The following is a 23,718-nucleotide window of genomic DNA, read 5'->3' as shown; positions in this document are numbered from 1 at the left end:
CGAAGGCGGGCGCAGAGCTCGCCGGGCGCCTGCGCTGGCAGCCGCCAGGAGGGCAGATACCTGGGCGGGGCGCACCGTGGTGGGCCGGGCGCACCATGGTTGGCGGGGGCGGGGCACACGGAAGAGCCTGCGCCTCAATCAGCTCAACAGGTGGCTGGCGAGTGGCTGGGGCCGGGGTGGACCGGACCTGCCATGGACAAGCTGAAGAAGGTGCTGAGCGGGCAGGACGCCGAGGACCGGGGCGGTCTGTCCGAGGTGAGTGCGCCGCCCTCAGGCCGCGCCTACTTGGCCCCGTAGCTGCCGCCCCCCGCCCGGGTCTCCGTGGGCCTGGGAGGGCGCTGGGGCCTGGGTGTCCAACAGACACCGGAGCCCCGCCTCCAGCTACTTGGGCGCCTGTTGCTGACTAGTGGGAAAGGTGAGCAGGACTTCCAAGATTTCTTGGAAAACAGCTCTGCCCCTGTTCCTTCCTCCTCCCTTACAGGGCTCAGGACCCCCGCGCTTCCCCGACTCTCCATCTGTCAAGTGCTGGGGCCCAGACACTTTGAGAAGGGCGGTGGGCACCTTTTTTGTTCCGGATCCCTTCAGCCTTGTGCCGCGTCCCATTCCCCTTCGCCTCTCCTGCTCCCTCAAAGGGAGGGCCGCGCTGGAGCAAAACCTAGAAACATCTGCAAAGGGGAGGGTGACCATCCCCGACCGTCAGCCCCATCCCTACTGGCATGGGAAAGGGCTTTAGGGCTGGGCTAGCCAGGGTCTCCTGGCAGCCTGGCGGAGAGAGTCCTCATTGGGTAGAAACCTGGACTGGGGGCCCAGGTGGCCATCCATCCCTGCTCGGTACCCACTGCGCGACGGGGCTTGTGGCCACGCCCCGGTGCTGCTCCTGGCTGCCTTCCTGCCCAGTTTAGGTTGTGGGTTGTGACTTTCCCAGCCGACCTTGGGCCTCTTCTTTAAGTTAACTATCTCCGGGAGAACCATGAATTCTTGGAGGGCAGGGCCCACATCTTGCTTCTCTGTGCACACGCTGCTTGCACATAGACCCCAAGGCCGCCCAGGACCATAGTGTGGCCGCTTGCAGGCTTGTTTGTTTTTATCAGAAAGGTTTGGTGGAGCTGAAGCCTGAGTACTAAATGCCCTATGTTCTAGAGCCACGCAGAATATTTATTTTCTATTTCTAGTGCTTTCGGCTTTGGTTATTTATTTATTTTCCTTTGTAAATTATAAAGTGACATGTATCTTTACTCTGGTGTATTCCTTGGGGCCTCAGTTTCCTTATCTGTAAAATGAAGAGGTTGAACAAGATGGCTTCTTTCAACTCATAACCTAAGTTTCTCCTCCAGTTTTCATCAGTGTCTCTAGTAGTTATCTCAGCATGCTTCTTTCACCCCCTTTTGGGGTTGCTGATTTTTTTCTGAGTTTTGTGTAACTCTGATACCTCCACCCCTTCCATGAACTCTCAGAACCCTAAAACGTGCTCTCTTGACTCTTCTCCTTGAAGAGGTAACACTGTAGGCATTGAGGGTTGTAGGAATTGGAGTTTAACTTCTTTTGACATTTTAAAACAGCCTGTGGATTCTTTTAAATCTGTTGCCTTTATTAATTGGTCAAGGCTCAGGAGTAATTTCTTGAGTTCCTTGTTCTTGGTTTTTGGCTTCTGTTATGAACTCAGGAGCCAAACCTCAGATTGTGCCTAAGAAAACTTAGGTGGCCAACAGTTATGCTTATCTAAAGCTTTCTGCTGCATGAACGGTCCATAAGATTTTAGAGCAGCTGTGGTTCAAGAGGGAGCTGTTTTGGAGTTCCCGTCGTGGCGCAGTGGTTAACGAATCCAACTAGGAACCATGAGGTTGCGGGTTCGGTCCCTGCCCTTGCTCAGTGGGTTAAAGATCCGGCGTTGCCGTGAGCTGTGGTGTAGGTTGCAGATGCGGCTGGGATCCCGCGTTGCTGTGGCTCTGGCGTAGGCCAGTGGCTACAGCTCCGATTCGACCCCTAGCCTGGGAACCTCCATATGCCGCGGGAGCAGCCCAAGAAATAGCAAAAAAAAAAAAAAGAGGGAGCTGTTTTTCTGAGGATTCTGGGGTTGGGGAGGAGTTCAAAGGTGGGGATGATGCAGATACTGTGATTCAAAAAATCATCATGAAGTGGTAGATAGACTCTACGAGTGAATGATGTAGTACAGATTGAAAACATAAATGCTGAGTTTGGTTTTACGTGAAATGGTGAATGCTTTGTGTTGGACACAATGAAGGGCTTTGAAGTGTAAGCTCGGGAATGTATTAAATATATTTTAGAAAGACTAGGTGGTTCTTTCATGTTCTAAAACACTGCTGTTGGTTTCCTCTTTCTGAGTATGAGATTCCTGTGTATGTACATCATTGTGTGGCACTTCGTGAGACCCCAGCTCCCAGGAAGCATTTCATGACCAGCTGAATTCACTCTCAGGGTTGTTTTTTGGCTTAGTGTTTATTTATTAAGTCAGGGCCTCCTTGAAAATGTTGGTAATGACTTGATTGTCTCACATTTCCCATAGTTTTAAGGTTGGCAAAGCTGGAGGATTCTATTGAAATTTCTATTTTGGGTGGGAAGTTGGATTGGGGGGGGTGCTTAAAGTCTTTTCACATTCAATTTTAAAAGCTGTCAGACGTCACCAGAAGTGATTGCTTTAAAAAATTGTTGTTCTTTCTTTTTTTTTTTTTTGGCCATGCCCACAGCACGTGGAAGTTCCTGGGCCAGGAATTGAAGCTGCACCACAGCAACAACCTGAGTCACTACAGTGACAACCCTGGATCCTGCTGCACCACAAGGGAACTCCATGAAAAATTGTTCTTCTTTTAATGCAAACAATAAAAGTATGACTAGTTCTGTTTCTCCTGCATATGAAACTAGGGAATTATAAAACTTGCTTGGCAATGTCTAGTCACAGATGGCCTCCTGCTGAGTTTTCGGATTGATACCCTGTCTTCATAAATCCACCTTCAATCTTTAGTTTCTGTAGGATTCTTTCTGAAAATCAAGGCTTTATGTTTTCTTTACAGAACTGCAGAGACAAGGAAGGTCTGAATGGTGCCTGGTTTGAAAGGAATGAGGCAGCATTGCTTTTTCACCAGCTTCTGGTTACCAATCCCATTTCCCTGGACATTTCTCAATTTTTCTTCTTTTTGGCAAGAGCCCCTCTTCTCTCCACATCCCAGAGTCAAAGGGGCCTTTGTGCATAACTGACAGTCAGACAGCTTGTGAGCTGTTTGCCTACAGAGTCTATCCAGATGCTATTCCAGCCACTTGCACTTCCAAAAGGTGCATGATCAGTTTCCAGAAACGTAAATTTAGGGAGAGATTTTATATCAACAGAGTTGATGTTTCACAAATTGGTAGAAAGAAGCGTTTAGCTTTCATTGGATTCAGTTAGAAGTGGAGCAACAGCTTCCTCTTGCCGTTGACCAAGCATGTGTGTGAAAGAACTTGCAGCCACATGGAGTGGAAAAGCACAATGGTGAAAAGTTATCACCCCTCCCCCATTTTGACAATCGGGTGACATTTAGATGGGAGTCAGCTTGAGAGATGCATAGAACCAACATGTTAATTTCCTTTCCGAAGGTAGAAACCAGGACTTCTTCCTATTGCTGGCGATTTTGATTTTTGCAAGGACTGGCATCTCACCATCCTGTTGGGACTATTTTTGTGCTCTAGATGCCAAGGCCATATCAAATTGATACTTAGCTTTATGGCTTATCATCCTTAAAAAAGAGGTTAAGACTTTTAAAATATCTTTGTTGCTGCCAAGCAATGCTCAGGCAAGGAGTCCAGTCCAATCCCACCACCACAGTTTTATCCATCTGTGCAGCTCTGTTCTTTTTTCTACCTTGGCAAGGTAAGGTCTTTGGTTAGCTCACGGGATGTAGAAGCTCCCTGGTATTGAACTGGCGTCACAGCAGTAACCAGAGCCACAGCAGTGACAGTGCATAACTCCTTAACCCACTGAGCCACAAGGGAACTCCAAGTTCTTTGGTTCTTGCATTGGGTAGAAAGAGTGGTGTCTTTTGATTTTTATTCTGTCTTTAATGGGAGTTTGAACAGGTTAGTCAGGAGGATTCTGACCTGATTATCTAGGCTGTCTGTGAAGCCTCATAACAACAGAGTATCACATGGCTCATTTTGGAGGATAGGTTTTCAGGTGGCCCTTTCTGTCACCTCCCCCTCTGTGTCACCGTCCTTGGGTGTGCCATTGTGTGCAGGGTTATTTGTTGCCACGTGTTTCTGCAAGTGCTGTGTGTGTGTGTTGGGGGCTGGGAGTGGGTTTGCAGTGCAGTGAGCCCACTTTCAGAATACGTGAATGTATGGGGTAGTAGAACCCCTTTTGATAACCTGTCCTAAATACTTTTCTCCTGAGTGGGAAGGAAGCTGTTTTATAGCAAAGCCTGCCACTCCTGGGGGAGCCTCTGATCCTGCTCTTCCACATTCTGATCTGACAGGAAGTTTGGAGACAGGGTTGAGAACATGCCCATGAGCTGGGAGTAGTCAAGGCCAAGGGAATTGCCAGTCTAGTGATCCTGGAAGCCTCTGCCATCACTGCCTTCCTCCATCAGCTGGGGGGATGTGTGGTCAGTAGATTTCACCACATGCCAGATGGGGGCTGTGCTGGCCACTGGAGGTGAGTCCTGGGTGAATATGCGTGGGGCCTGGCTGCTTAGTCTTGGCTGGGCAGGAGGAAAGGCCTTTGGCCTCACTGGTAGCTGCCTGTGCCGAGCTTGGAGCATCTGTGGCCCCTGCGTCAGGTGGACAGACTGGGGAGGTCTTAGGTGCAGACACTTGGCTGTCATTTTTGACGTGGGAAAAAACCTTTAGGAGCTACTCACAGGCTCCCTTGCTTTAGCAGAGTTTTCCTGGAAATCTTGGCTTCCTTTGAAATTTGCTGCTGGCAGGGATTAATCCTGGTGGCCAAGGATGAGAGGGCAGTCATTAATTCACGAGGATCCATGTGTGGATCCTCATGATTTGGCTGATGCCATCACCTTGAAGACCAACATCAGCACGGAGAGTGAATGGACTCGCATGAGAGTCTTGATTAGGATGAGAGCCTGAGCCCTCTTGGGTCCCCGAAAGGCTGGCAGGAGTAGAAAGTGCTGAAGCCTGGCCGGTTGACTTTGGAGACAGTGTCCTGTAGAACCAAGTGTTTTAGTGCCGCCCCTGTCTTTTCCCCGTTTCCTGGTTCCCGCCTGACAGAGCTCACGTCTTTCCTGCCTGGGCTGTGGTAAGGGCTTGGGCCACTCTAGGGTCTGTTGTCTTGCCTTCCTGCTTGTGAAATGCGTTGGGCTTGAGGCTACCTCTGGAGACATCCAACTAGAGGATCCGCAGTCTCTAATCAGCTGCTGGAGGAGAGTTTCATGGATGGATGGGGAGCCGGCTTGAGTGACTCATGAGGGTTCTTGTGAGCAAGTAGGATTCTGTGTTCCTTCCTTCCTCCATACGCATTCTAAATTTAATTATGTGCTTCCTTTGTTTTCGGTGATTAAATATGCATACACATATATGTAATTAGTTTTTTTTTTTTTTTTTTTTTTTTAATTCCAGGTTGCTGAGGCAACTTCCTTAAGTTCGGGTACCAGAATAAAAGGCTTCATTGCCTGTTTTGCTGCAGGAATTCTCTGCTCACTGCTGGTAAGACTGCCCTCGGCTTCTCGGTCTTTTCCTGCTCCCCTGCTTCCATCATTCCCCTTTCACCCACCTCTTTTGCTCTTCATTGGAATGCTGGTCTAGTGCCAGATAAGGGGAGGGGGAGGTAAGGGAGGCAGAGAGGGAGCTGAGGGGTGGGGGAAAGGGCACAGGTTGCTCTGTGCTCCTGGTTGTGTGGCTGGGGTGGGAGGGGTTCCTCACGTGCAAATACCTTGTGCCTTATCTTCCAGGGAACTTTTCTGCTCTGGGTGCCCCAGAAGGGACTATACCTCTTCGCAGTGTTTTATACCTTTGGTAATATTGCATCTATTGGGAGGTAACAGTTTTTTTTTAATCTAACCTTAGCCAATTATTAGATGGGAAAATGGATGTGGGTTGTATTTGGAGGTAGGTGCAGGAGATGCTTCGGTAGTTTTAAGGATTTGGAGAGAAAAGAGGTAGTTAAAATACATCACTTCCATATCCTATATCTTTATATATATATGTATTTTTTAACTCCATATTTTTATATCTTAGCTCATCTTTTTTTTTTTTTCTTTTTAGGGCTGCACCTGTGGCATTTGGAAGTTCCCAGGCTAGGGGTCGAATCAGTGCTGTAGCTGCCATCCTGTACCACAGCCACGGCAACGCAGGATCCAAGCTAAGTCTGTGACCTACACTGCAGCCCACGTCAGTGCCAGATCCTTAATCCCCTGAGCAAGGTCGGGGATTGAACACCCATCTTCATAGATACTAGTTGAGTATCCTGCCCTCTCTGTTGCTCTAGTCTTACTGCTGCTGCCCCTTGTGGATTGACTCACATGCTTTCACTGGGCTGGGGTCTGAGGATTCATGGACAAGTAGCGTTCAGTTCCTGCTGGGATGGAGCTCACTGGTTGACCAGATAGACATATAAACTGATAACATAATAGGCTATGGAGAGAGGCATGCTCAGGGAGGGGCAGGTGAACTGATCTGACCCGACCTGGGGAGCCAGGAGGGCTTCCTGGAGAAAGTGGTATCTCAGCTGCTCTTAGCTCTGGGCTCCATCACTGCTCATCCAAACTGCTACAGGAGTCCCCCGTTGGGCTCTTTTGCCTCCTCTATGGCCCCTCTCCGGGCTGTTTTCCACAGAGCTTTGGAGCCATTTATTTAATGTGTGTAACCCCCTTCATGGCTCCCTGTTCGCTCTCTAGAGTGAAGTCCAAACCCCTCAGCATGCGTACGGGGCAGGCCCTTCAAGATCTGCCTTTACCCAGTCCTCCTCCTCAGCCAGGCTGAAGTTGCATTTCTGCAGTCATCTTTGTGCCTTTGCTTGGGGTGTTTTCTCCCCCTATGGTGGGTACTAGCTCATGTGTCAAGACCTGGCTGAGAAGTCACCTCGTCTATGAAACTTCTTTTAAGTCCCCTTTCCCCTCCAGAATCAATGACCTCCTTTTCTTCCTTTTTATGGGTTCCATATATCCCACGTATTCTTACATGACATCGCAGCATTTTATTACACTGACTTGGTATAAGGCTGTAAGCCACTTGACAAGGGCTACACCTCTTGTCCCTAATTGTCCCCAACCTAGGTCTTTTTCTGGCTGGAAATGTTAATTAACCAAATGATCGAGTGCCCAACACTGGCCATCTTAAAGCTTAATTTATTAATTCTGTGATAGTGCAATGATGGCCCTTGGAGATGTCTGATCTTGTCTCTAAATATTTCTCGAACACTAACTTTTGGGGAGGGTTTACTTTGGGCAGACAGTGTAGGTTATAATGGAGTCTAGACTGGGCATAAGTATCTGGGTATGTTCATTAGTTCAAAAGAACTGTTTAGCAAATCCCAACAGGACTGACTCTTGGCGGCTTTGCCCAGGAAGATAATATAGGGAGGGAATTATTATTTCCAGGGTACATTTATGGCTTTACCTGTAGTCCTTCATATTTTTTATATATGCTGCATTTAATTTTCAAGGCCAGCCTTGGCAATTGCTTCTTGCTCGTGTAGGCTCAAGAGTGCATTCAGCTCAAACGCTTGACCTGAGTATAGCCTTGAATTCAAACAGAAACTTCATGGCACTTCAAAGAGAGGGAGACTTATTTTTAAAAAAATTGTTTTTATTGAACACTCAGAAGCCACTGTCACTTGCTGGTTGGCTTGTCTTAAACACTGGCTGTCACCAGATACCCCTGGGGGTGACACTACCAGGGCATTTCTTTCAAAAGCTGGGAAGCGTAACTTCTTGCAGGCCCTGACACGTGATGTGCTAGGCAGAAATGTCTGCTTCATTTGCATTTTCTCTTTCTCACAAGCCACCTCTCAAGTTCTGTTCCTACAGAAGACAAACTGGGGCTGCCTTTGGGAGCTTGGGAGTCCAGTAGATGTGGGTTGGAATGCCAGCTCTTTGAAGTGCCTGGCTGTGTAATCTTGGATACGTAAACTAGCCTTTCTGAGCTTCATTTTCTCAGCTCTAAAATAAGTGTAATAATACCTAACTCATAGAATTGTTGAGAGAGTGAAATGAGGTCATTATGTGATACCCATTGTTTAGCAAATGTTCCCCAAATCATAGCTGATATTACTATCATCGTTAGAATTGTTCTCTGGAGATAACGAAAGAAAATGAAATGCTCTTTTTTTTTTTTTTTTTTTTTTTTGGTCTTTTTGGAGGTGCACCTGTGGCATGTGGAGGTTCCCAGGCGAGGGGTCCAATCGGAGCTACAGCTGCTGGCCTATGCCACAGCCACGCCAGATCTGAGCCAGGTCTTTGACCTGCACCACAGCCCATGGCCATGCCAGATCCTTAACCCAGTGAGCGAGGCCAGGGATCGAACCTGCAACCTCATGGTTCCTAGTCAGATTTGTTTCTACTGTGCCATGACGGGAACTCCCAGAATGGTCTACTTTTTAACATAATCTACTGAAGCCTGCAAGATGTGGTTTTCCTTTTTTAGATTACCTGAGTCTTTTTAATTGGTTTGTTTCCATAGGTAGGTTGTTAAGGAGGCAAGTAGCACCTGGAAGAGGGGGTGATCCTCTAACCTAGTGGGTTACAAATGTGGTTTGGAGTCAGTACCCAGAGCCTCACTCTACCATTCTCTAGTTGGGTGGCCTTGGTTAAGTAACAAGTTCTTCTAGACTTAAGTTTCTTCACCTGCAAGATAAATATGATAACTATTCTGTGGTCAACTTTGTAAAATGTTGCTGGATTAAATGAGAATAAGGCATAACAGGCCTTTAAGGACACTGCCTGGCACAGGCTTTACAGGTGTCAGCTGCAGTTAGTGCTATTATTGCCATGGGTGAGCAGGGGGAGGGGATTAGAAGGTGATAGGCAGGCACCTCGGTGTGCCTCCTGTGGTTCTCTTCTGCTCTGAGAAGCTTGTGTGTGTGTGTGTGTTTGCTTCTTAGCACTGTCTTCCTCATGGGACCAATGAAACAGCTGAAGCGAATGTTTGAACCGACGCGTTTGATTGCCACTATCCTGGTGCTGGTAAGATCTGCCTGTTACCTGGATGTCTACAACAGGAGTTTTTGTGACTGCTGTGTGCCATTTCTGTCCTCTTAAACCTAAAGATTTCTACCCTTTTCTCTCATCTTGCCTTACTACCTGTAACCACTGGGGCCGAAGGGAGTGTTCTTCATCTAGTCATTTTGCCTCTTTTCCCACTGCTTGCGATGAGTTGGTCTTAAAGTTCTCCTAGTTCTAGAAAGCCCTCCAGAAGGTATTGTTTGTCAAATCAGCCAAACACATACAGTCATAACCCTCCTGGTGATGGGTGATTCCACGTACACGCAAAGCTTAGAGGGAGTAAATTGGAATCCAGAGTTCATCCTCTAGAGTGGTTCCAGTCTCCTAGCATGGGCTCTTTTTTCTCTAGTCATGATCTGACTTTGGGATCCTGTTTGTTTTCACTGGTTTTCCTGAAGCAGGTCTGGTCTCTTCATGGCCCAGCACCCACCCCACTCTGACAACAGTGCCTTCAGTCCTGTCCCATCTTCCTGCCCCATTAACCCAGAATGCCTCTCCCTTCCTTGGGCCATTTCCTTCCATGGGACCATCCTGACATGCTAGACCACATTCTCTGGACTTACGATGTAATTATTGCAATGTCCAGAACTTGAGCAACATACCTTTATTTTAGTTTCCCTTGTGTACATCTCATTTGTTCAAATAGGTAAGTTCTCTAAGGCCATGTCCACATTTGCTACTATTTTGTGGGCTTTTTAGAGTGTTATTGGCACGGGGCTGGGCACCAAGAAATTATTTTGGTCTTATTTATTTATTTATTTTCTAGGGCCACACCCGAGGCATATGGGGGTTCCCAGGCTAGGGGTCTAATGGGAGCTGTAGCCACTGGCCTACACCACAGCCACAGCAACACCAGATCATTAATCCACTGAGCAAGGCCAGGGATCGAACCTGTAACTTCATGGTTCCTAGTCAGATTTGTTAACCACTGAGCCATGACGGGACCTCCTTGGTCATACTTATTGAGTGGTTACTGATACAGCAGGATGGAGATGACAGTCTTGACTGACAGCTAGAGTCCTGATTGTCCTTGGCCAGCCCTGGGTGTAGATGGCCTGGAGAAGTCTCTTGCAGAGTGGATTTCCTAAGAGAGGACTCAGGGAAAGTGTTAGGTGACGTGTAAACAAATAATTAACTTGCTGGCTATGAGACTGACAGCTCATGTTGACCTTTGTCCTCACATGCCCTCTCTACTCCAGACATTAGTGTTTGGCAGAAGTTAAAGAGGTGTGTGTTAAACCTACTTTAGTACATTTGAATGAAAATGATGGATGGATGGGTGGACCAGCAATCTGCTTGTGTTGGCTGAGCAGAGATTTTGGGAAAATTGAAAATAGAAGAGCATTCTTCTCTTTTTGATCGACTGGAGTTCTTATTGGCCAGTTTCATTTCAGTGGAATTTGAACTCTTCTGCCAAACATGGGTGCTCAGGTAGGTTAAATGCTTTGAAATGAAGGATGTGTTTGGTTGCTTTGGTAATCTGATTACTGCAGCTGGATAAGTATTGTTGTAAGGTTGTCAAGAATGATTTCTTTATACCCCCCCATTGTCATTGTCATTGTATTAATTAAATAATGTTTCCTTTCTCTCTTTAGTTGTGTTTTGCACTTACCCTGTGTTTTGCCTTTTTGGTAAGTATGTATTTTGATTTTCCTTCACCTTTTTGGTTCGTGCCTTGTGTCACATGCATTCCTGTAACTGTATCTTTTTTTTTCTCTCAGCGGCACAAGGGACTTGCTCTTATCTTCTGCATTTTGCAGTCTCTGGCCCTGACGTGGTAAGTAACCTTTACAACAGCCCCCTCCTGCATCGATCGCTGACTAATGCAGCTGAAAGGGATAAAATCCCACATGATGTGGGTAGGAGGGTTAGGAAGACAGAAGCTTTTCAATTTCAGAATCCTTAATGATGTAAGTCAAGTCACACTGCAGAGTAAAAGCCTATCGTCTCAGCCCACTGACAAGAGGTGGCATTTGTGGTCTTGAGTGGTTGTGGGAGGCTCTTTGCCCGCTGTGGCATTTTTGCTGGGTTTATGGTTGATTTTGAGATGTTACAACCATCATTCAACCACTCATGTCTGGTAAGGGCAAGGACGATGAAGTACTGTAGGGGCTGGTGAAAAGAGGCTTGTGAATCAAACAGACATTAAAGCAAAGGAAAGTGGTAAGAAAAATAATGAGTGTTATATTTGTGATGGGATGAATCATTTAACAGAAGGACAAAGTGAATTGTCAGCAGGAAATGAGGAACAGTGACTGACCACATGGAAAACCATGGGGCAGTGGGCTGTAGCAAGACCAGGGAGTTGTGGTCCAGGGGCCAGGCATAGTGAAAGGACCACTGGAGACATTATTATTCAAAACCATGAAGAGGGCCGTGGGTTCTTGGCCCTTTCAATCCGGTCCAACATCAGAGTGAGGGGACCATGGCACGTATGGAGTCAGTAGCTCCTGAGACGTTTCTGTAACATGTTCAGAGTTTATCAAGGGGTGTTATCTGCCAGAAGAGTTTTAGTAAAAATGTGACTTGGTTGACTTTGGAGAAAAATATTGGCTCTAATGCAAAGAAAGGAGGACTGTGAAAGTTTTAAAGCTTCCAAGGATCAAGTATAGTCTTATTTCTTAGAAATGGATCCTGAGACTACAGGCTTAACGCCCAACCTTCCCTTGAGAAATTTTGGACTTTTGAATAAATGTACTTTCTAAATGCCTTTGGAGTTGACTGTATTCCAAGTAAGTGAGCTTCTGAATGTGGTGAGTGTCACATCCGGAGACGAGTGATGGCCTGACATTAATGTGACACACACATTGTGGTAGTAGGTACTGAAAGGGGCTAGTATGACAGCTTAGGTTTATATTTTGGTTTTCTTTTGGGAGCAGAAATTAGTTCTCACATATACATGCCTTTCTTTGCTTATAGGCTGATTCTGAGCCAGTTTTTTTTTTTTTTTTTTTTTTTTTTTTGTCTTTTTTGCTATTTCTTGGGCCGCTCCCGCGGCATATGGAGGTTCCCAGGCTAGGGGTCGAATCGGACCTGTAGCCACCAGCCTACGCCAGAGCCACAGCAACGCGGGATCCCAGCCGCATCTGCAACCTACACCACAGCTCACGGCAACGCCGGATCGTTAACCCACTGAGCAAGGGCAGGGACCGAACCCGCAACCTCATGATTCATAGTTGGATTCGGTAACCACTGCGCCACGATGGGAACTCCCTGAGCCAGTTTTTAAAGGTTCAGCATTGATATGGACACAGGCAAGTACCCTGTTGCTTCTAGCACCGATGTATTCTGACTGTGCATTCTCAGGGCTGACCTACTTCCAGGCTGCCTGACACCCAGCCCTGGTCCCTTGGGGTGTGGCCAGTTTCCTCCCCGAGTGGTTCCCTTCTGGGCAAGGGGGCTGAGCTAGCTGGAATCACCAAGGTATCTCTGGCTAGGGTTCTCGAAGAATCATAGCTTGCTTATGCTTTCATCCATAGAGCAGTTTGTAGTGGGTTTTTCTTTTTTCCTTTTGCTGTTCTATTTTCTTTCTTTTCTTTTTTCTTTTTTTTGGTCTTTGTAGAGCTGCACTTGCAGCATATGGAAGTTCCCAGGCTAGAGTTCGAATTGGAGCCACAGCTACCTGCCTACACCACAGCCACACAACGTGGGATCCGAGCCATGTCTGTGACCTACACCACAGCTCATGGCAATGCCGGATCCTTAACCCACTGAGGGAGGCCAGGGATTGAACCTGAATCTTCATGGATGCTAGTCAGACTCATTTCTGCTGAGCCATGATGGGAACTTCTGCCTTTTTTTTTTTTTTTTTTTTTTTGTCTTCTCTTCTTTTTAAAAGTAGTAGGCACAGAGCAGAAAATTTATCCCAGTTGGATAGAAGTTGTCTTCTGTTGAGGATTTCTAAAACATCAGAGGACGCCTGGCCTGGATTTTATCTGGTGTTCTTTTAGAATAGGGCTGCTAGGCCATCTGGATATCTGGAGTCTGCCTGTTGTAGGTGATCTTGTTGGCTCATTTGGTTAAAGCAGTGACCCGTGAGGCTGAGGTGACTGAGTTGTCTCCATATGGGACTTTGCCCTCCTGCTGTGACCGTGGATGACACTTGCTTCCCTGGCTGTACACGTGATGCAACATGGGTGTGCTCCTGTGTGGGTGTGTGTGAGTGTGTGCATGTGTGTGTGTGTGCCCTCCACACTGAGGAAGGAAAGGGTCTGGATGCATCGCTGTGGGGGCTCTTACAGCTCAGAAGAGTCCAGTCCACTGTAGGGTCTTTCCTTCATTTGATTTGATCTTTTGTTTGTTTTTCATTGTAGGTATAGCCTTTCCTACATACCATTTGCAAGGTAAGACTGACTGTATTTAGGATTATAATATCTGTCATTTGGGCTTGATGGTATGTTTGCACAGAGCCTTTTAGTTTAGGGCCATTTCAAAGAGTACATGCTATTTTATCTTTATTAAAATCCTTTGAGACAAATAGGCAGCTGTTACATGCCTGATTTATAGTTTAGTAAGCTAAGAGTCATCTCTACCCCCACCCCTACTCCCACCCCGACCCATCATAAACTGGTGATGGGCATTGACCCACGTCCACCAGTTACTGGTGCCGGGAACATTCTGCTGTGATGGACAGTACGTATATGCTTATTATCACTCCTTAGCCAGTACCTTTGAGGAGATGTTCCTAAAGGTGACTGTCACCTTAATATCACCGAGCAAGTGATGAAGAGGTCTAAGACATACTTGTTTTCTTGCACTATCCCATTGACGGGAACATTTCAGAAAAGAATTCATAAAGGGAAAGGAAGCAGGGCCAGGACTCTGGAGGACCAGGGTTTCCTAAAGTGAAGTTGGGCAACTCACTGGACATCCCCTGGCCTGGGAGGACTCATGATAACTAGAGTGGGTTGGCCCCCTTCGCCCTCTGAACTTCTGACCTCCAAACCTCCTAAATCCGCGCATTTATCTTTGCCTGTATCTGTTATCATGTCATCATTTAATTCCCATTCTTCTCTTTCATGACCTGTGAACCAAAAAAGGCTTTTCCTTAACTGTGCTGAGGAAATGAGAAATGTGTGTGAGCTGGAAGAACAGGCTTCTGTCTTGACGCCTTCCCAGGCTGTGGCTGACAGTGGAAGAAGCTGGGGAGTGACTATTTGATGAGAAGTCAACCAGCCCATGAGTTAAATGTGGCTGGGTGGCTTTGTGCCATGGGCTCCAGCTTTTTTTTTTTTTTTTTGTCTTTTGTCTTTTCAGGGCTGCCCTCGCAGCATTTGGAGGTTCCCAGGCCAGGGGTCTAATTGGAGCTACAGCTGCCAGCCTACACCAGAGCCACAGCAACGCTAGATCCGAGCCGCATCTGCAACCTACACTATAGCAACCACAGCGATGCAGGATTCAAGCTGCATCTGTGACCCATATCACAGCTCACAGCAACGTCAGATCCTTAACCCACTGAGCGAGGCCAGGGATTGAACCCGCAACCTCATGGTTCCTAGTCAGATTCGTTTCTGCTGTGCCAGGACAGGAACTCCCTCTAGGTCCTTTAATATGTTAGGTGTATTGTGAGCTGCTGTGAGGGATCTCATTGGGCCATAAAACCCCTTCTCATGCAGAGCATCTACGGGGACTTCAGTGCAGAGCACATCTTCAGAATGCAGCCCTTGAATTATCTTGATAGTAATTGCGATGCCTGCTCATGCAAAGGCATTCTCTCACCCTCCCTCCCTTGTGTGGCTTCAGTGTCCTTGGCACAGTGCAGCCAAGAGCTCAAGGCATGGAGGTGGGGTGAAAAGCCCTAGTCCATGGCCAGATGTGGTGGTGGGATGGAGATGCCTGCTTGACTAGAATAGTAATTGGCTGAGCCCTTTGCATGCTCTGAACTGAATTCCAAGGAGTAAGTGCCTGGGATAGGGCTCATACAGCAGGTAACAAGTGCTCAGTACCTTTGGGGAGCTCCCTGTGCTAGGGAACTCCTTCCTACAAGATGTCCCCTCACAAGTTTCTGCTGCCTGCTTAGAAAGAAGAAAGGGCCTAGTGCCTTTTTGAGTTACTGCTTTCAGAGCATTCTGTGATTCCGGTTGATAATAAAATGCACAGTCCTTAGTAATTTCTTATTTTTGCTTAGTCTCCACTTTCTTCCTGTCTTTTCCTTTTCCTGTAATGATAGCTTTTATTTTTTTCTTCCACCTGCAGCATGTGGAAGTTCCCAGGCTAGGGGGTGAATTGAAGCTGCAGCTGCCAGCCTACGCCAGTAGCCTCAGCAACACTGTATCTGAGCTACATCTTCGACCTACACTGAGGTTTAACCCACTGAGTGAGGCCAGGGATTGAATCCCCATCCTCACAGACACCATGTCAGGTTCTTAACCCACTGAGCCACAATAGGAACTCTGTGATAGCTATATTTTTTTAAGAAATACTTACTCTGCTAATGCAGTTATTCACAAACAGGTCTATAGGCTAAGTGGGAACATCCCCTTTTATAGATGAGGAATTTGAAACTCAAACAAGACCAGTAACTTGCCCAGAATATTTCTCCTAATAGATGCTGAAGCTGAGGTTTGGTGCCACGTAGGGCTGACCTCAGATGCTTTCTGCTCTGCAGCATGCTACTCCAGGTGCCCAGGAAATCTCAAGGAGAGTCTTTACCACTTCTAGAAGCCTTTGGGGTGATGATCTCTCATTGAACTTTGTGTTTTTTCTTCCTAGAGATGCTGTGAAGAAGTGCTTTGCTGTGTGTCTTACATAAGACATGGCCAGCTTTGCAGACTTGGAAAGGCACGGTGGATGGAAGCGGGTGGACCATGTTGTAAATATCTTCTAAACCTCTGTCTCACAGACACGTGCCTTTGATCTTGCAGCAATGTGTTGCTTGCATTCTGAACATTTGAGGGTTGCTTTTGGAGGCAGTGGTGTGTTCCCAAACCTAATGCCTGTAGCACCATGTGAGAAGTGCGTTCTGTATCTGCCGGAGTGGAATCTTCCTCGGGCACCTATGGATGGGGTTCCACTGGGTTCTCATAAATAAAAACCTTGGTAGCAGCAGCAGATATGCCTGGGGCGCTAGTGATTCTCAGGTGGCAACAGGCAAGCCCATTGGAGATGACAGGGGTGCAACAGGAAGGGACACAGTTTGGGGGTCAACAGGGACTTTGTAGACTTGCCCTCAGCATGGCGTCCATCACCCCTGCCCCTCACAGTGCAGACACACATCTGTCTTGGTGTCTGGGAACAACTGATTTTGCTCTTCTGATATGAGGCCCTGGAGAGCCTGGCCATGCAATGAAGTAGAAAAGGAATACTTTTTGGTGATGTGTATTGTTTTTCAAACCTGAACTGAGGCTCTCCTGCTGCTTTGATTCCCCACCTGGCTATGGAATGTATTTTCTAGCACTTAGTGCACACTCTTTTTCTCTTGGGTTCCCCCACCCCCGCCCACATTTCTTTGCTCTTGACCTCTTGGAATGAGATTGAGAGAACAAAGCAGCAGCAGAAAACTATGCTGCTTCCTTTTGGACAAAAGCTCGTTGGACATGAAAAATCTTGCTGCCCTCTGTTCTCTGGCTCTCTGTTTTTCCTCCAGTATTTATAAATATTTGCTTTCAAACTGATTTTATTTTCCTTTCTCCTCTGGAACGGGGCCAGAGGAGAGTAGGTGGGAAGACAGAGCCCTGCTGTGGAGCCAGCAGGAAGTAGGCAGACCTGTGTTTGTCCTGGAGCCAGTGCTGAAAAGAGTTGGGGAAGACACCATGGGCTGCAGGGTGGCCTTATGCAGCCTGCTGCCTGGCCACAAACAGAGTGCTTTCATGTCCCTGATCTTGCCTTGTCCTTGAAAGAGCCTTGTGGCGAAGCAGGGATTATTATCCCCCTAGGCAGTCAAGGAAATTGAGGCTCAGAGAAGTTACCAGATCCTCCCAAAGCCATAGTTGATGGCAGAACAGAGACCCCAGAGGGTGCCCCATCTTTGGTCCGCTTTGTGACACTGCATTTCCTGGGGTGGTTTGGGTGGTTCCTCCTGTAACTGTTCGTGCTGTTTCCATCAGCCAGGCCTGCTCCTTTTCTGGTTCCACTCTTTCTACATCATTGTACCTTCTGCCTGGTCTCCCTCCGGAAAGCTTCCTCTTGGTTCTGTAGGATCTCCATCAGTCCTTCACCTGCCCTTTGGTTCTCCTTGCTATCTGACCATCAGAATGCCCTATCTTGATTGGCATTGCGGGACCTCCAAAGTCACTTCCAAAGGAAGTCTATTTGGGTTTGCCTTTCTGTTTTTCACCTAGGTCTGTCTGGTCCACTCTGGCTCTTGCTCTGGAAACCTCCAAACCAAAGGCAGTGGTCCACTGCTTGTCTTCTTGCTTGTGGCTAATAGCTAACTCCTTTTTCCTGCTGCAGCTGAGACCTTAGACTGGCAAGACTTTTCTTCTGAGCTAGGGAGGTATGAATAGGCCTCATGGGGCCAGAGTGAGGAGCCAGTATTACTGGATCTTTTCTAGGCTGTCTTCTGCTAAGCCTCCTAACCTGTCTTTAGCCAGGAGTGGAAAGTATATGCTACTCTCTGGCTTGTGTGGGTTCCTTTGCATCTCAGATGCCAGCGGACAGTCCAGCTCTCAGAAGGGATCTGGAAAGGGGCCTGAAGGAGGTTGAGAGTCTCTAATGCTTCTTCTCCTTAGAGCTGATGTGAGGCCAGCCTGGTCACTAGGAACTTCAGCCATCTTGGAGTAATAGACCTAAAAGCCTGATCCCAGTGGGCCCCTTCAGAGGCTGGACTTGACTTTGTGGGACATGAGGTTAGAATGTCACCAGGCCTACATAATGTAGTGGTGGTGAACGTGGGCTTTGAGGTCAGACAGGTCTAGGGGTGAGTTGTGGCTTAATCACATACTAGTATCATGTTGAATGAGTTACTTCTGGTCCTCACATCGCTCATCTCTTTAAAGATAATGGAGATAACAATTCCTGCTGGATCAGCGCAGGATGTCAGTGAGAAATGTATCTCGTGCTTAGCACGGGGAGCAGCATAGGCAGCATAGGTAAGTTAAATCTTAGTAAAAGCTAGGTATTATCATTTAATCACAGAAATAACTGATAACCATTTAAGGCAGCAGAGTGAATGTCTCTGCCCTCTGATTTATCTACAAAAATTTATTTGGTAGTATGTGTCCTGCATTGTAGACATGACCATGCACCATCTCATTGAATATCCACAATAACTTTGCCAGACCAGCCGTCTTATCTCTGTTATTTGAGGAGGAATGGGTAATGCGTCTACACCAGATCTCACCAGAAGAGGGCACCAGTTCTTGCATAAAAGCTCCTTTGCTCCAACTCTCCAGGCCTGTGGCCGGTTTGCTCAGACAGTTCCAGTGTGGACCCGTCAGCAGCTTGTGGGCGATCCCTCCTTCCAGACAGGATCTAACAGACTCCTCAGGTTTTCCTTCTGCCGCTTTACCCTTTAGTTGCTTCCCTACTTGTTTTGTCTGCTGGATTGTGGGAGGAAGAAATGCATTTCAGATCTGCCGAAAGCTGTTACCAGGCAACAGTACTGGTTAAAAGCAACCTAGGGGGTGCGATGAGGAGTGGAGAGTTAAGGTTTTAGACCCTGGGGCTGTTTCCCCACTCCCCTGCCTTCCCTCCTATCTGTTTGCTGCCGGGGGAAGAAGAGATGGTTGTGTTTTGGAATAAAGGGGACCATCGAGGTGACCCTTTTGTAGAGGGGACATGTACTCATGTGCAAAGCTCTGCTTCCAGCAGCTGGGTGGGAACACTTGTCCAAAAGCTCTTCCCTGCGTGTGCTGGCCTGTGACCACTGAACTGGGAACAGTGCTGGTCCCCAGACCTGGAGGGCTGGCTTCCAGTCCTCTTCTCCCCAGCCTCAGAGATTGCTTGTTTCACATTGCTGCAGTGGGGTTAGGGGGTCCCTTTCCTAACTCGCTGCCTCCCATCTCCTCCTGTCTCACTGTCTAAGAGGCTCCCCTTTTGCTGAATGTGCTCAGGGGAAACTCTGGTTTTCCAGCTTTTCTGCATGGTTGTACCTGTGGCTACTGCTGTTGAGACCCGGCCTGAGGCCCCCTCTGTCACTCCCACAGATAGGCTGTCTTGTCCCTGAGAAGGACCAGACCCTCCCCAGCTGACTCTTCTCACCGAGTTGATTATCTCAATGCTTGGAGCTTGTGTCCATCACTTTTGTGTGGTGACTTTGTGGGTCATCCACCTTCATGCCATATCCCTTCCACCCTAACCAGTGTATGCTCAGGGAGCAGGAAATACAGTCATGGTATACATCTAAATAAAATTGCTTTTGGAACTTCTGTTAGAAAATATAGTTAAGCAGTGGTCCATCCCTTAAAAAAAGGAGGTGGGGGTACTGGTTTGGCTGCTTTGCTTTTGATAATCCATTGGAGTCACAAGCATTGCAACATGAGTAATGAGACTTAGTGGAGTAAATTCAGAAACAGAACTGCAGTCCTTGGCTGTGGATCCCCTTTTCTTTCTTTTTTCTTTCTTCTTCTTCTTCTGTCTTTTTTTTTGTCTTTTTAGGGCTGTATCTGCGGCACATGGAGGTTCCCAGGATATGGGTCAAATTGGAGCTGCAGCTGCTGGCCTACACCACAGCCACAGCAACATGGGATTCAAGCTGCGTTTGCGACCTACACCACAGCTCAGGGCAACGCCGGATTCTTAACCCATTGAGCGAGGCCAGGGATCAAACCTGCAACCTCCTGGTTCCTAGTCATATTTGTTTCTGCTGCACCACGAGGGGAACTCTGCTGTGGATCCCTTTTTCTATGGGGCAATCTCCATAGAAGGCTCTCTTCTCTTCTCTCAGATAACTTTTCTTTTTGACTGCACCCATGTCATATGGAAGTTCTCAGGCCAGGGCTCGAACCTGTACCAGAAGAGTGGCCTGAGCTGCTTCAGTGACAACTCCAGATCCTTAACCCATTGAGCTACCAGGAAACTCCTCCTCAGATAACTTCTGGCTTGAGTCTGCTGCAGGGTAACAGGCACTTCAAAATTCACATGTTCTTAAAAAAAAAAAACAAACATTTTCAGCCAATCAACAACAAAAATTAGTGTGTAGTGTTTATAAAGCTACTGTGCTGGATGATAGGCATAATTCTTTTAATTTTAAAAGCCGACGGAGTTCCCGTCGTGGCGCAGTGGTTAATGAATCCGACTAGGAACCATGAGGTTGCGGGTTCGGTCCCTGCCCTTGCTCAGTGGGTTAAAGATCCGGCGTTGCCGTGAGCTGTGGTGTAGGTTGCAGACGCGGCTGGGATCCTGAGTTGCTGTGGCTCTGGTGTAGGCCAGTGGCTACAGCTCCGATTCGACCCCTAGCCTGGGAACCTCCATATGCCGTGGGAGCGGTCCAAGAAATAGCAAAAAGACAAAAAAAAAAAAAAAAAAAAAAAAAAAAAGCCGAGACTTTTTTTGGATAAATTGTAAGATGTGCAGTAGTTTCCTTGCAAGTAGTATTTTTTTTTTTTTTTTTTTTTTTTTTTGGCTTTTGTCTTTAAGGACTACCCCCGTGACATATGAAGATTCCCAGGCTAGGGGTCTAGTCAGAGCTGTTGCTGCTGGTCTATACTAGAGCCACAGCAATGCCAGACCTGAGCCGCATCTGCACCCTACACCACAGCTCACAGCAATGCCAGATCCTTAACCCACTGAGTGAGGCCAGGGATCGAATCCGCAACCTCATGGTTCCTAGTCAGATTCGTTTCTGCTGCACCACAACAGGAACTCCTTTCTCTTTCTCTTCCCTTTCCTCTTCCTCTTCCTCTCTCTCTCTCTCTTTTCTTTTCTTTCTTTTCTTTCTTTCATGGGGGGAGGCATCCTTTGAAACCAGATTGAGACTGGTGTCTGGGCAGAATGTTGCTCTCACAGTGCTGAACTTGCATACTGCAAGAAGTAACGAGGCTGCTTCTAAGTACAGATGAACCTTGTCTTTGTAATGTCCTAAAGGAGAACCATAGTTTACATGCAATCTTGTAGTCTTTTTGCTATGAAGAATGTTTATTTGCCTTTTTCAATGTATTTGCTTGATTTAGCCAGTCTGAACAAGGAAAGGAAAAATTAAAAACCTCTGAACTCTGATCTTTTGCTGCTTTTGTATGTTCTGATTGTGAAGCTGATGGTAAGGATGTTCAAAAGCACATGGTAAATTTATACGCCTTCAGAATACTGTGCCTGTTCTTTTATGAGCTTTTAAAATACTTTGTTAAAATATGATTCAATTTTTGTAATTGTATAGATTCTTAGCTAATTTTCAGTGCTGCGATGGCATATCTAAATTTTTATATCCAAAAATATATTCTTGTGTGCTGCTTTTCCTACCTGGAGATGCTATTTCATACAATGAAGATTGTTTTTCTTTTTACTAACTCATTTCAAGGAGAAAGAAGTTTACTGTTAAGCAAGCTGTTTTTTTCCCCAGATACCACAAAACAAGTTTTTTTTTCTTTTTTTCTCCAATAAATGATAGCATTATGATCTGTAATAAATCTGGTGTTGTCTCTTATTCATGTTTGTTTCTCCAGAATTGACTGAGCCAAATGAAGCTTATATGACTGCGAGAAAAGAATGTGTCTTTAATATGGATCCTTAATGGTAATGTACATCATAGGCATTTAAAAGATGTTTTTTTGAGGAGTTCCCGTCGTGGCGCAGTGGTTGGCGAATCCGACTAGGAATCATGAGATTGTAGGTTCAATCCCTGGCCTTGCTCAGTGGGTTAGGGATCTGGCATTACCGTGAGCTGTTGTGTAGGTCGCATATGTGGTTCGGATCCTGAGTTGCTGTGGCTCTGGCGTAGGCCAGTGGCTACGGCTCTGGTTAGACCCCTAACCTGGGAACCTCCATGTGCCTTGGGAGCGGCCCTAGAAAAGGCAAAAAAAAAAAGATTTTTTTTGAGATAAATTGACATGTTTATCCTTTCTTTCAAATGAGTTCAGGATAACTGAGGGGTCTAAGGACAGTTTTGAAAGTTTTTGAAAGGTAAGAAATTTCAAGGTTTTTTTTTTTTTGGAATATTCCCACATACTTAGCTGATTTAGTCCCTTTGTGTAAACTAGGTTGTTAAATTAATTAGTATAAGGTTTTTAATATTTCCTTGTTATTTTAATGTCTAAAGCACTTGTAGTTATGTCATTCGTTTCATTACTGATACTGGTTATTTGTATCTTGATCAGTCTAGCTTGAGGTTTATCAATTACATTGATTGTTTCAAAGACAATTCACTTAAAAAGATTTGAACAGACTTTTTTTTTTTTTTTGCTTTTTAAAGGGTTGTGTTTGTGACATATGGAAGTTCCCAGGCTAGGGGTTGAATTGGAGCTGTAGCTTCGGGGCTACACCACAGGCATGACAATGCCAGATTCTAGCTGCATATGCGACCTACATCACAGCTTGCGTTAATGCCGGATCCTTAACCTCCTGAGCAGGGCCAGGGATCAAACCCACATCCTCATGGATACTAGTCAGGTTCTTAATCTGCTGAGCCACAATGGGAACTCTTGAACAGACATTTAACTAAAGATATTTGAATGGCAAACATGTCTAGTACATACTGTGTTATCATTATATGAAGTTTAATAAACACAGGTAAAATTCATTTCCAGACTTTATGCATTCTTTGGTAATAAAATTACAATGAAAAGCAAGGAAGTTATTTGCATAAAAGGATAGTGATTACTTTGAGAGGGATGGGGAAATTAATGATTGGGAAGGGACAAGATGTGGAGGGACTCTGGGTGCAGGTCATGCTCTATTTCTTTTTTTTTTAAGGGCCGTATCCACTGCACATGGAGGTTCCCAGTCTAGGGGTCAAATTGGAGGTATAGCTGCTGGCCTGCACCACCGCCACAGCAACGTAGGATCCTAACTGCATCTGTGACCTACACTGCATCTCACAGCAACACCAGATCCTTAACCCATTGAGCAAGGTAGGGGTGGAACCCGTATCCTCATGGATACTAGTCGGGTTCATTACTGCTGAGCCATGATGGGAACTCCATGTTCTATTTCTTGATCAAGTGGTCCTTGCAAAGTGTTCACTGGGAAATCATTGTACTGTGTGTTTTTTGGGTAGTGCACTTTTTGTGATGTGTTTTATTTCATAATAAAAGAACCAGCTTTGGTTTCACTGGTTTTCAATATTGGGTGTCTGCTTCCTATTTAATTAAATTTCATTTGTTACTTTTATTTTTTCTTATACTTGCTTTGGACCTAACTTACTTTTCTAGCTTTTCAGGTGAGATGCTTAAGTAATTGAAGTTAGATCTTTCTTTTCTATTATCATTTATTTTTTAAATTATTTATTTATTTATTTTTGTTTTTAGGGCCACACTTGTGGCATATGGAAGTTCCTGGGCTACGGATTGAATCAGCTGCAGCTGATGGCCTATGCCATAGCCACAGCAATGCCAGATTCAAGTCAAATCTGCAACTTATGCTGCAGCTCGTGACAACTTAACCCACTGAGTGAGGCTAGGGATTGAATCTGCATCCTCATGGATACTATTTGTGTTCTTAACCCCCTGAACAACAACAGGAA

General features: G+C 46.3%; 1 protein-coding gene across 1 annotated transcript; it reads left to right on the top strand.

Annotated features, from left to right (window-relative positions):
• On the top strand, positions 124 to 16,214 carry SFT2D2 (SFT2 domain containing 2). The gene is made up of 8 exons (NM_001243648.1): positions 124 to 255; positions 5,563 to 5,649; positions 5,895 to 5,980; positions 9,044 to 9,125; positions 10,760 to 10,795; positions 10,886 to 10,941; positions 13,478 to 13,507; positions 15,876 to 16,214. Exons 1-8 carry the CDS (start codon positions 193 to 195, stop codon positions 15,913 to 15,915), a joined length of 480 nt encoding a protein of 159 aa, NP_001230577.1. The 5' UTR covers positions 124 to 192; the 3' UTR covers positions 15,916 to 16,214.

Source organism: Sus scrofa, chromosome 4 (genome assembly GCF_000003025.6).
Source record: "Sus scrofa isolate TJ Tabasco breed Duroc chromosome 4, Sscrofa11.1, whole genome shotgun sequence".
Classification (NCBI taxonomy): Eukaryota; Metazoa; Chordata; class Mammalia; order Artiodactyla; family Suidae; genus Sus; species Sus scrofa.
The sequence above is the reverse complement of the archived record's forward strand: the minus strand, read 5'-3'. Positions and strand labels throughout refer to the sequence as shown.